Source organism: Paramisgurnus dabryanus, chromosome 12, assembly GCF_030506205.2.
Source record: "Paramisgurnus dabryanus chromosome 12, PD_genome_1.1, whole genome shotgun sequence".
NCBI lineage: Eukaryota > Metazoa > Chordata > Actinopteri > Cypriniformes > Cobitidae > Paramisgurnus > Paramisgurnus dabryanus.
The window spans coordinates 37,669,144-37,683,279 of NC_133348.1; the positions used below are offsets into that span (position 1 = coordinate 37,669,144).

The following is a 14,136-nucleotide window of genomic DNA, read 5'->3' on the forward strand; positions in this document are numbered from 1 at the left end:
TGAAACACAAATTTACTTGTCCGAAGGACAAGTTCCTCAAAAAGTTAATGTCAAGCCCTGAGTTAATAACTGTATGCTGCTCCACGCCTCTACGAGCTTTGCGTTGCTGCGCATTTCTTCTCAATTGTGTTTTTATAAATCTTATGCCTGCCCGCTGGAGCGGAGTCGTCTAACTTCCGAAATTTGGATTCACATTCTTGCCTTCATGCAGGAGCTGAGCCACACGCACGGTGTATGTGCGCGCGATTGATCGACCGACCGAACGAGAGAGAGATGCTTCTGATAATGTTGTCATTTTCTAGTTTATTTCATCAAAACCGCATCTCCGCTATAAGGAGTAGTCTGCATGTACTCAAGGATTTTTTTAAGTCCTCAAAAAGAATGGAGTAATGGTGACAGCCCTAAATTCAACGTAGAGAGAGTCCTCCTAACACACATTTAAAGTGTTATTAAAAATGTAACTGTGTTTTAAAAAAAAATGTTTTTTAGCAGGTAGGTCTTGTCGGCTTTATCATTTTAAAAGTAGATTGCCAAACAAAAAAGGCTGGACACCCCTGATTTAATGTTTATGCTTAAAAAAAAGTGCATATAGCTGCTAATTAAAATTTGTTGTTTGCTGATTTTCAAAAATAAAACTTGTAAAGAGTTTTCAGTGTGTGTATCAGTTCTTTTTGAACATTTCCATCTCAATTTAAGAAAACCATGATAATATTGATAACCGTGATAACTTTGGTCACTATAATCATGATATGAAATTTTCTAACCGTCACATCCCTAATCTCGATGACTTTGCGTGAAAAATACCCTACCCAAAAAACTACTGCTAAACAAATATGCCAATTTCCTCAAGGTCTTTTTTATTAAAGTGCAAAGAGGTAGTTCACGTAGGAACAAAGCGCTTCTGCAGCATTTAAAAAAATATATACAAAAATTATAATTAAACTATAAAATAAGAACATTTGAGAGAGAGACAGAGAGAGACAGAGAGAGAGACTACTGCTAACCTTTGTTTAGTCATGATAAACTAGATCAGTCATATTCTCCGTCAGTAATATTTAGGGATGCACCGAATCCAGGATTCGGATTCGGCCGAATACTGGGCTTTTTGACGGGGTTCGGGTTCGGCCGAATCTTAGATTTTTTTTCCACCGAACCGAACCCTAAGCTTGTAATGCTGGTCGACGTCACGCGGCCGTTGATTACACACATCAGGTGCTGACGTAGAGATAAGTGTTTTTTTTCCGGTGAGCCTAGGGGCGTTTCACATTTCGTGGACCCACCTGGAAAAACTTACGCATCGCACCGCATTGCTTTCATTGTGCTTTGCAGTCGGGCTATCAAAATGCATCCCCGCCCTGCCCGTCAAGCTATCTTGACTTATAGGGAGGAAAAATATATTTAAATGCTTATGTATCCTCTCACAGATTTGGATGGGTAATTGTGGTGAATGAAATTCAGGCTTGGGTATTTAAATTGCGTTTGAGGGCGCGCTCGAGTTTTACTTTCACTTTCGCGATCGGGCGAAGCCGCAGTACAGGAAGCAATCCGTAATGATTTGTCATGGATTTTTGTGCAAATCCTCCAACTTCGTCCTGTCAGTCATTACTATCCTCACGTAAGAAAATTAAATCTCTCGCAGCAAGCTTTAAAGTGTTATATATTGTACGGGCAGTGAAGAGAGTGACTCTGTGTGCAGAATCGCTCTTGAAGCGACAGTAGCCCCTGTGTTTCTGATCGAAAAAATTATCCAATCTCTAACTGGATGATCCAAACTGTGTGAGTTTTGTGACCCACTGAACCACTTTTAAATGGTGGGTATATCTGTGGGATGAGCAGGAACAGTTGGTTTACATGGAAATCTATTTTTTTTTTTTTGTTAAAAAACCAACAGCATCAAAACAATAACAAGAATAGCAGATTATACATTGTGGTTAGAGGCCCTATTGGCTTTGCACAAATTTCTTGTGCAAAGAGAAATTTAATATGCCTTTTATAAAGGTTTATGTCTGTTAAAAGTAATGAAAATGAAACACTCCACAGTCTTAACAGTATGAATTAAATATACACACATTCATAAAAAGTACAACAGTTCTTCAGTCATGAGCAGAGAGTGGTTTTATTGAGAAATGAATTAGGTTACTGTAGCTTTAAGACATGAGAGAGGTCGCTCTGTTCATGTGCACTGATAACAGGCAGCTGTGTGCAGAGTCGTATAGACCAATTTAGAGTAGACGTCACAGTTACGTCACTGCAAGCTGCGCGCGCAATGTGGTTGCAGAAAAACAGTGGAAATGAATTAGACACGAGTGAAAAGAGCAAGATAACTCACTAGAAAATGTCCTGTTGTGCTGTTAAGTGTCAAAATAAGAATGCCAAAAAAGATGGCTTTCATCTTTATAGAATACCATCGTCGAAGACATCATTTGAAGATAAACGTAGGTGTTTATGATTACAATAAGCCCTAAATGGACAGAATGGAGCGAGGAAATCATCTGGGAATCTTTTAATAATTAGAATAGAAAATAAGTAGAGAAGATGTCCGGTGTTCTGTCGAAGGCTGTTCCCTCCACGTGTTTCTTATAGCGTTTTTATCACGTTACAATTATAATTTATTCAGAATGAATGTTTTTTTTATACCGAAAAAGCAATAATATCACAATTTTTAAAAATATTTCATACTTTTTTCGTTTTCTATTATTTCTTTTTATTTCCTTATATCTTAGCTTATGTCTTCTTCCTGTTTGTTCTAAAATTATTATGTTTACATACTTAATAAATATATAAATATAGCGCGCGCACACACACACACACACACACACACACACACACACACACACACACACACACACACACACACACACACGAGGTAAAGTGTTATTAATATATAAACAGGCCTTTTAAATGCATGTTAAAACATAATACTTTTATAAAAAACACGTATATAAGGAAGAAATAATAGAAAACAGGAAAATGATGAAATATTTAATAAACGCTATTATATATAATACATAGTATTGCTTTTATATGTACTTTAGCGATTCAGACTGTAAAAATAATTGATTTAGCAAAAAAGAACAATATACATTACATACATGCATATCAGTAGCCAAGCCATTTAAACTTTTTATCTATCTAAAAAATAAACGTAACGTGATTAAAACGCTATAAGAAACATTGCACTAAAGGGAAACATAGGGGAATCAGACTTCGACAGAACACCGGATCCATAAAAATCACGGTTTAATGCTAAAACACTTCACAACCTAACTGCGAAGCAGTCACTTTCTGCAACCAGTTTGGCTCCGCCCACAAAAAATGTCATCTCTGTTTGCAAACACGAAATTGGTCTATAATAAGAGAGTTACGAAACGCTTTGATCTCGCCGCTGCGCGGTCACGTGATTCCTGTAACGTTCTACAGTTCCAAACCAAGCAGGGCTGTCAATCTGTTTGCATAGGTTTTCAGCTATTTTAGGTAAATATTAGCTTGTAATGTGAATTGATCACTATACTTACTATGTTTATAACGTTTTTTTTACTAGGGAGTGATGGAAATACAGTAAATCAGTTAATAAAGATAAACAGTTAATGGTGACCCAAAGATAACTGTGGTTATCTATACCAACTACAGCAACACAGTTTATCTTTTATTTTTGTAGCAAAAATATGGCTATATAAATGGCTACCAATCTGCTAAAAACATAATTCCTACACTTTTACTATATTAAAATTACAAAAAAGATCGCCAACGCGGTTATTTGTAACAGTGAAGCATAACAGAAACACACTAAATTCATATTTAATTGTATTTATAGTACACATTAAATCTTAATATAATTATACATGATTTTCGAGGATACATCACTCGTATTACTTACCAAACACAATGAAACACATAGCAGCATTGTGAAGCAGTGTGACTTTCTTATAAGGCATTAGCTTGTCGCTGTTGCCCCCTAGTGTTACTCGTAATATATAAAAAAGATAAGTATAAAGTAGATGGCCACCAGTAATAAAACATTAAACCATTAAATCTATATTATTCACACATTATACACAAATCATTAAAATATAACATTTTTACTAGTTATTATTAATGATTATCATTACCTACAGCAGAGATCATAAAATATCACTGTTGACTATATTCATAAAATGTCTGAAAATGTAAAGAGAAACGGTAATTTCATCGATTTACCAGCAGGTGCCATTGAAATGAATGGGCTTCAGTGCTGCGTTTGTAACTATGCGTCACTCCATGACACGCTGTTACTTCCAAATTCCATTCTTACAACGGACGTCTATGTGAGTGTCGTAACTCTCTTATTATACGACTCTGGCTGTGTGTACGCGGACGAGAGCGGCTGTGAGGAAAATGAAAGTTTTAACTTTAGGCATGAGGATGCAATTGTCCGTTTTAGATATGTGTTGTATATGCTGTTTGATAGGGATGTGAAGACGCATTGCGCTGTTAGAACCAGAGCACATCCTCATAAAAATACACATATCTCTGCAAAGGCAAAGAGAGAAATCAAAATTTGCACTTCGCACATGAGCAACAGGTTATAAAAAAACTTGCGCTGCGTAAAAATGGTCTCTAATTGCAGCCGCATTCAGGAGCCCTATGATGACAAAGGTAAACAGAAAGATCGGTTAATGAGATCGGCAAATTTAGCGAGTACCGATTGAGTCATTTAATGCCGTTTTCGGCCGATTCAGATCTACGGCCGATTGATCGGATCATCCCTAAATTTTAGTCTTACTCAATCCCTGATAGATCACTTTGCACTAATAATTAATTAAAGAAGCAAAATTCTAATAATTTTTATTTATTATGAACCATTAGCTGTTTCAATTAAAACCCTTACAAAATTACTTTTTGTAGTGCGTTTTGGGTATGGGTGTGATGGATCACAAAACTCACAGTTGGGGTCAGATTACGGTTTTTGAAGCACCGATTGCATCATTTTACGAAGATAGACCCGTCATGCAAAGAGCGGCAAAAACATAGTGGCACTTACGGTTTTTGTGGGATCGCAATTTACTCGTCTTTCAAACTGAAATACAACCCCAAGTCAGAAAAAGTTGGGACACTGTAGAAATTGTGCGTAAAAAGGAATGGAATGATTTACAAATCTCAAAAACTTACATTTTATTTACAATAGAATATAGATAACAAATCAATTGTTGAAAGTGATACATTTTGAAATGTCATATTGGCTCATTTTGGATTTCATGAGAGCTACACATTCCAAAAAAAGTTGGGACAAAAAATTTTCATGTACATATAAGGAACAGCTGGAGGAGGACTAATGTTTAGGAATAGGAATGTTGTCCTATTCTTGTCTAATACAGGCTTCTAGTTGCTCAACTGTCTTAGGTCTTCTTTGTCGCATCTTCCTCTTTATGATGCACCAAATGTTTTCTATGGGTGAAAGATCTGGACTGCAGGCTGGCCATTTCAGCACTCAGATCCTTCTTCTACGCAGCCATGATGTTGTAATTGATCCAGTATGTGGTCTGGCATTGTCATGTTGGAAAATGCAAGGTCTTCCCTTAAAGAGACGATGTCTGAATGGGAGCATATGTATCTAGAACTTGAATAAACCTTTCAGCATTGATGGTGCCTTTCCAGATGTGTAAGCTGCCCATGCCACACGCACTCATGCAACCCCAAACCATCAGAGATGAAGGTTTCTGAAATGAGCGCTAATAACAACTTGGGCTGTCATTGTCCTCTTTAGTCCGGATGAAATGGCGTCCCAGTTTTCCAAAAAGAACTTCAAATTTTGATTCGTTGGACCACAGAACAGTTTTTCACTTTGCCACAGTCCATTTTAATGAGCCTTGCCCAGCGAAAACTCCTGTGCTTCTGGGTCGAGTTTTAGCTGGCAACGGCGAATGGCATGGTGGATTGTGTTCACTGACAATGTTTTCTGGAAGTATTGCTGAGCCTATGTTGTGATTTCCATTACAGTAGCATTCCTGTATGTGATGCAGTGCCCTCTAAGGGGCTGGACACACCAAAACTTTTAAACGCGGCTGAAAACGCCTTGAGGACGCCGAATGCCAGCTGTTTTTCAGCTGAGTGCCAGCTTTCACCAGCTGAGCGCTTTGATAGCTGTGATACTTCAGCTGCGAGCCGGTTGGTTGCTGTGGTAATGTCCCGCCCCTCCTCCACTGTGATTGGGCGGCCGTGTGAGAACTGACATTGACGAGCGGAGCTTTTCTCCCAAAGTTGAATCTCTTTCAACTCTCGACGCTCAGCGCCGAGCGCGGAAAAACCGCCGAGCGCCGGTTTTCAGGGCGGAAAAAACCCGCTAGCTGCTGGCTTATTTGAAAAACGCCGAGCTTCCATTGGAAACAATTGAAAACATGCGCCGGCCGCGGGCTTAAAAGTTTTGGTGTACACAACCCCTAAGAGGCCGAAGATCACAGGCATCCAGAATGGTTTTCCGACCTTGTTCCTTACGCACAGAGATTGTTCCAGATTCTTTGAATCTTTGGATGATATTATGCACTGTAGATGATGATAACTTCACACTCTTTAAGCAGGCTAAAGCACGCACATCAATTTAAATTGGGTGCTCGACCAAAAAAACGTAGTAGTATAGTAATGCAAAGTCGGCAACACCAAAGCTCCAAAAGTATCAAAAATATTTATTGTTTAAAAACAGTGCATGACATCAGGTTACGTTTCGAGCACGCTGGCTCTTTATGGAGGAATATTCGCCCGTTTCAATGAGCTTTCAGAATGTTTTATTGAAACATTGGCATATTGTTGTAAGCGATCCTAACCTTAAGAAATGTTTTGAAAAACCTCCCTGTGTAGTGTATAAGAAAACTCCCAATCTCCGAAATATCTTGGTTAGAGCCAATTTGAAACCACCTAGGCATTTTTTAAATGAAATACCTTATGGAAATTATAGATGTGGCAACTGCCAACAGTGTAATTTCACATATAAGACGTCGACTTTCACACACCCTCACACTGGAAAGATATTTAAGATCAGAGGCACTATTTCTTGTAAGACTGCTAACGTCATTTACCTTTTGCGTTGCCCTTGTGGGTTGTATTATATTGGAAAAACCAGCAGACCTTTGAAAACCCGTATCTCTGAACATCGATGTGCCATTAGACATCGCGATCCCAAAAGTTCGGTTGCACAGCATTTTGCTGATTTGAGACACTCTGTTTCCACTTTGCAGTACATTGGTATTGAACTAGTAAAAAATCCACGCCGCGGTGGTGACATTAATAAATTGCTTTTACAGCGTGAGCTCTACTGGATCTACACATTAAACACATTGTCGCCAAAAGGTTTAAATGAAGACTTTGATATTCGTCCTTTTCTTTAATGTGTAAGAGATTGTATACTTTTCATATTTTTGTGGTTATCAGCTGTAAATATGTACGCAATTTAAAGTAATTATGTTTGTTACCGTTAAAATTGTTTTGTGCATTGTGCATATTCCAGTTGTTTTCTTTTATTATTATTCTTATAATTTTTTCTTTAATGTTTTTTGTCATTGATAATTTCTGCTTGTGATTGTTATATATTTTTTTTGTGAATGAGGTATGATCATGTGACACCTAATTACCTGTGGGTAAATTTATAAATAGTGGTTTATCAGCTGGGTTAATTTGTCTGATGAAGAGCCAGTGTGCTCGAAACGTAACCTGATGCCATGCACTGTTTTTAAACAACTTCACACTCTTTGCAATTTTTCTCTGAGAAACTCAGAAAACTATTTTTCGCCGCAACATTGGGGGAATTGGTGATTCTCTGCCCATCTTGACCTCTGAGAGACACTGCTAGTCTTGACAGGCTCTTTTTATACCCAATCATGTTGCCAATTGACCTAATAAGTTGCAAATTGGTCCTTCAACTGTTCCTTATATCTACATTAAACTTTTCTGGCCTCTTATTGCTACCTTTCCTAACTTTTTTTGGAACGTGTAGCTCTCATGAAATCCAAAATGAGCCAATATTTGGCATGACATTTCAAAATATCTCACTTTCAACATTTGATATGTTATCTATATTCTACTGTGAATAAAATATAAGTTTATGAGATTTGTAAATTATTCCATTACTTTTTACTCACAAGTTCTACAGTGTCCTAACTTTTTCTGATTTGGGGTTGTAACAACTAGAAAAAAATTCAGGTTGCATGTGCGAAGACAAATGTTTGCACTGTCTCATTTGGATGCAGTCTGAAGTCCTGAGGTAATTAACATATTATCAATGTTTAACATTTCAAGTACATTAAACATTTTATGCTAAAAGCTTTTCTTTTTAAACTGACACATTTAACAACAAATAAATGTGTTTTGTATAAACATTTTTAATTTTACCATTTCTAATATAATAATTTTTTTTATTTGAGGCCAGCGTATCGATTCTCGTATCGCCAGAGACAGACGAACGATACATCGCCATATCGATATATTTTCCCACCCTTAATATACATGTGAGCAGTTAGATTTTTAAATCCACTTCTAGAGTCTGGAAAAGTATGGAATTTTGAAACGAAAAATGTGTTGGAACCCTGTTAAAAGGACTAAATTGAACTTACTAAAACCTCTAAGAATCCTGTCTAGAGTTGTAAGTTTTACTTTTGATGACAGAAATTAATTTTTTGATTGAACTACCCCTTTAAGAGAAACTAGACCATAATTTGAAGTTATTGTCGTCTTTTCAGTTGCTAAATCAGATGGATGGATTTGACACTCTACATAGAGTCAAGATGATCATGGCCACCAACCGACCTGACACCTTAGATCCTGCTCTCCTGCGTCCTGGCCGCCTGGACCGAAAGATCCGTAAGATTGTGATTTTCTGGCTGCTCACTTCACTTATTCATATGCTGTTGTAGTATTCAGTGCTCTGCGAGTTGAATATACTTTTCATTTCCTGATGCACAGATATTGAGTTGCCCAATGAACAGGCTCGACTAGACATTCTGAAGATCCACTCTGGGCCTATCACCAAGCATGGCGACATAGGTGCGTTTGTAAATGACTAGTTATTCTGTTTTGTATTTCTGCTTCCCTCGCAAGGTCCTTGGCTACTTGGTTCTCTTGTTTAAAGAAGTTATATTATTCAGAAGTATATTTTGATCATTTAAGGGTGTGCTGTGTTGCATACCTGTCCTTTTTATACACTACTGTTCAAAAGTTTTAGAACAATTACTGATCCTTTATTGATGTTTTTCCCCACAAAGAATATTGGTTAGCTTCTTAAAACCTTTAGAATGACAACTAATTATGTTGTGACTAAAAGCATCCAAAACAATTCCAAATTTATCCATTTCTGATTAAATCAGAAATTTTATTAATTGAAGTCTAGTCACCCTTTGCCTAGAATCTACAAAATCATACTTGTTGCATTTTATAAAGGACCTTTTTGAGAGCTCAACCTGAACTGAATTTTGAACAATATTGTAGGAGTTCACATCAATTTTGGGCTTAAGTCATCCTTTTCAAAATAATTTAAATACAATTTAAGTTTTCTAATGAAAGAAATTTTTATGTTGTGTTGTTCACAAAAGTAATTTCAAACATTTAAGCATACGCCTTCAGATTTAAATATTTTCAAAACCATAAAAACATTGCAGTCAAATGTTCTACAACTTTTGAACACTGTGGAGTGGTTTCACAGACAGAGATTAGCTTAAGCCAGGACTAGACCTTAGTTTAATTAGAAAATATAACAAGCTTTAACAAACATGGCTTACTAAAAACATTACTTGTGGGCATTTTGAGGCAAAACAAAGGGCACTGATGTATTTTAAGTTATGTCAGTGCAAGTTGTTTTCAGTCTGGACAGCTCTTACATTTATTTTAGTCTAGGACTAGTCTAATCCCTGTTCGGGAAACCGTACCTTTATGTACCGGTATGTACCAGGTCTTCATCAATTGGGGGATGCCACATGATAGGACAGTGGTCTCAAACTCGCAGCTCGCGAGTCCATTTGTGGCCTGCCCTCCCCCTTCTCTGTGGCCCACGTCTGCTGTCCAAAATATAACACAAACTGGCTTACAAAAATATTAACTTGGTTTCATTTTTTATTTATTTAATTTAAATGTTTTAACATTCATATGTCACATCTAACAACGGCTGTGAAAGACTAGTCAAGACATTTCTTTTTTTCCAAAGCGCTCGGGAGGTTGCACATCTTCCAATGAGACGTGCTGTCGGTGAGAACAGGGAACTACACTGCGACCCTAATTTTTAATAAATTTATTTTTAATGTATTATTTTTGTACCTACCTTATGTTTTAGGCAATATGCTATGATTTACTATGAGCCTTTATTAAAACAGAAATGTGTATTTTAAGAATACGTTTTATAACGTGCTCTGAGCCTTCACGGTGAGGGTTCGGGTGCTTTCTGTTTCTCAATTAATTGGGTTGGTGTGACGCGAAGCAAGTGTCACATTATATCCTTCCATGTGTCTGAACTTGAGCAGAGTTTTATGATTAGAGGTCTTCACGGAATACCCGAGCGTTTCCGGGTTTATATTTTAAATGGTCAGTCGCGTCGGGGTCGGTCCTAGTTTAATTACTTCGGGTCCCAAGTGATTAATATTTTGTGTAAAATCCGAATCGATCGGAGAAAGGTCACGAGTGCTACCCCGCTAAATCTCGAGGGCAGTTTCAGCGTGCCTCCGGTTTCTATGGCGATCAAAACTGGCTCTTGTTACGACCACGCACTGCATTTTCTTCCTCCTATTTTTTATAATCTTATTATGAATGAACCATATCTTTTCTAAAAAGTTTGCGCAGATATGGTAGAAAAAAAGCAATGCTAAGCATTGCACTGAACGAGCAAAGCTCAAGCTGACTCAAGATATAAAAAACGCAAAGCTGCAAGTAAAGTCACCTTTCACCGGGACCGAGGGTAGACTTTTAAATCTGAAATAATGAGTGAATAAAGCTTTTTTTAATTGGTAAGAGAGACATAGGCATTTTTACTGCTTCTGCTCTATCTATCTAATAGAAATTATAACCATCATAACACCAGTCACATTTATAATCTATAGACCTGCACTGTCTATTAATATACTATACATAGTATATGTTGAGGTTGAATATAAAGGGGTCATCTAATTGCTTCATATATCAATGCAAAAACAGTAGTGTTTTTATGGTGCTTTGACAAACAGTGTCAGCTTTGTTCAAAGAAAGTTTGGGTTGGTTAGATTAACAAGCTATAATGTGAAATTATATTAATGTTCAATAAATCAAAGTATTGTGTCACACATTCTTAGTTCTTTGTCACATGTATAGTAGACAATTATTTGTCGGTGGGTAATGATTGCCCTTTTCACAGGCTACCACCACAAGTAAATTTCAGATCTGTGGGAAACACTGCAACGTTAAAAAAACAAGGCGGCATGTGGTTTATAAGATGGCAAGTAAAATTAAAAGCACATCTGTATGCAATGCAGTTTCATTACAGTATTGTTCATTATTATCCATAATATAACATAACTAATTTGTGCGACCAAATCATGTTTTGCGCCAGTAACTGAAAAAGTTAGTAGCACAAGTGCCACCAGTGGAAAAGGTTAGTGTGTTTCCATATTTTTAATTGCTTATCTGCACTTTAATTATATCATTGTCAACCTCAATCTGTTCGAGTGTACGTCCAGAGAAGAGCCGTTACTCTGTGGGGTTACTCGAAGATGGGCTGTGGCAGAGTTTTTTTGTTTTTTATTGTAACAATAACACAACACAGTGGTACCTGTATCTCATACTCATACACACAGCCACATCACCATACAATCTTTGAATATACACATGTTCAAACATAGGCATATAGAATTCAAAAATAATATAAGAAGAAGAAATAATAATAAAAAGAAAAATGATGAAACAGGGCATATCAAAGTAACTAACAGGGCCATTTTATAGACAATTTTTTTTTAATTTTTAAAGGAAATATCAGTCACTGAACAGCTTCCAGAAATTTCACAAAGACGACCAAGTTCGCCAAAAAGCATCTGATCTTTGATGCAGATCATAAGTTCGTTTTTCCAGAGGTAAAAGAGTGGCAGCTTGACTTATCCACATATTGACTGAGGGGATCTGAGGAGTTGACCATAATAATAATATAAATTTTTTCGCCAAATATATACAAAAGTTCAGTACACTTTCTTCGTCACAGTTAAGGCACAGATCAGCTTTAAAGTTCAAAAGATAAACAATTGGAGAAAACGCAGAGGTCTTTCCGATAATCTTCTGAATAATCTTATGAATCTCTTTCCAGTATCTTTTGATTTTAACACAATCCCAGAACACATGCATCACTGTGCCAGTGTCTGTTTTACACTTGAAACATAATTGGGAAGAGTTAGGAAACATTTTATTAAGTCGAACTGGAGTTAGATAAGTTCTGTGGATAAGTTTAAAATTTTGTTTGTGGGCCGATATTGAGAAACCTTTGGGGAAAACACATGTACAAACAGATAACCACACCTCATTACTAAATTCTGAACCCAAGTCCTTTTCCCATATCACCCTCAGAGCGTCAAAAGTTGAAGGACCAATATTGGAAAGCAAAACATATAACTCAGAGATCTTACTTTTAAGAGTAAATTAAGAGAGAAGCTGTTTTTCCACTTCAGTAAGATCAAATCGTATATTACCTTCTTTAGATTCTAAAAAATGCCGTAATTGAAGAAATTTATAAAACTCATTGCTGGGCAGGTTGAATTCCTCCCTTAATGACTGAAATTACCCTTATTTGACCATTATCAAATAGATGGTCAAACTCAGACATTCCTCTCAGCCTCCAGGACAGAAGACCAATATTTTGTATGGTTGGGGGGGGCATGTTCTACATGTTTGAGAATGAATGGTATGTTTTTATGGATAAGGATTGCAGTGCCTCTACTGTTTGACGTAAATGAGGAAAAATAGATCTGACCAACCCAATCTCTTTTCAACTTCATATGTTCTTAATCAGATAAGTGAGTTTCCTGTAGCAGCGCGATAGATATATGTTCTTTTTTTAAGGAATGTTAAAATTTTCTTCCTTTTAATTACATGGCCTATGCCCTTCACGTTCCAAGTTACCAATTTAATAGCGTTTAGCATACAGAAAGTATAGAGTGATAAAAGTAACGTGCAAAGTGTACAACAGATTATGACAGTATGAGACACCGAATGCAAACTGAAGAGTACCACAAACAGAACATGAAACAAACCCGAAAAAACCCTCCCCCCAAGACCCCATCCCCAAACGATGAGGCACAGATGATATCAATAAGTCACAAAATAACACAAGACGCCTTAAAACAGACGATAACATAATACCACCAAGTTAAACAGCCCCGTCACTGTCCGCTCCACTTACGAGTATAATACAAAACATAAAACAGCGATTTATGAAACCATTGGGATAATTATTATTAATTAAATTTTGACATTTGAAATAATAATAATAACAATAATAAAAAAAAACTTTCGGGTCCGCTACGTATACACAATATTTAAAACCGTGATAGCCTAACGTTACGTGGCGGACAGTAACAACATTTTGGGTTACCTTAAAGGGTTATATCCATAGAGTTATACTGTACATATCCAATGGAATGGACAATTTCTCCTCTGAGAATCAAAGTGCAGATCTCAAACAGAGATCAAACAGTTAATCGTCCAGAGAGTCAAGGAAAGCCATGGCTGATTTTGGATCGTTGAACAGTTTAATCTTTCCATTGTGCAGACACCTGAGTCTGGCTGGATAGGCGAATCCCCGGTACAAACCGAGGGCGGCCAAAGCTTTACCCACGGTCGCGAACTCGCGGCGCTTCTGCAGCAGGCCGGCTGACAGTTTCGAGTAGAATCAAAGCTCCGAGCCATTATGAGAAACCGTCTTCTTCAGGGCCACTTTCAGAATTTCTTCTTTATCAGTGAACCGTAGAAACCGAACTAAAACACTTCTCGGAGCTGGATTCCGACTGTTAGAGGCTGTTTACACATGGCATTAACATGCGTTTTCGTAGATCGGATCACAAGTGGACGACGTTAATGACAGGTGTAAACGGTGTTCAAAACGTTTTGAATGTGTCCACTTTCGACCACTTTCAACCACATTCAGAGGTAGTCGAAACCACTTTCAATCGG

At 37.2% G+C, this 14,136-nt stretch overlaps 1 protein-coding gene across 1 annotated transcript in view; it reads left to right on the forward strand.

Annotated features, from left to right (window-relative positions):
• Positions 1–14,136, forward strand: part of psmc6 (proteasome 26S subunit, ATPase 6) — a 45,789-nt gene that overhangs the window by 14,170 nt on the left and 17,483 nt on the right. Inside the window, exons 11-12 of the mRNA XM_065263708.1 lie at positions 8,706–8,826; positions 8,929–9,009. Coding sequence (XP_065119780.1) covers positions 8,706–8,826; positions 8,929–9,009 — 202 coding nt within the window. The remainder of the gene's footprint in view (positions 1–8,705; positions 8,827–8,928; positions 9,010–14,136) is intronic.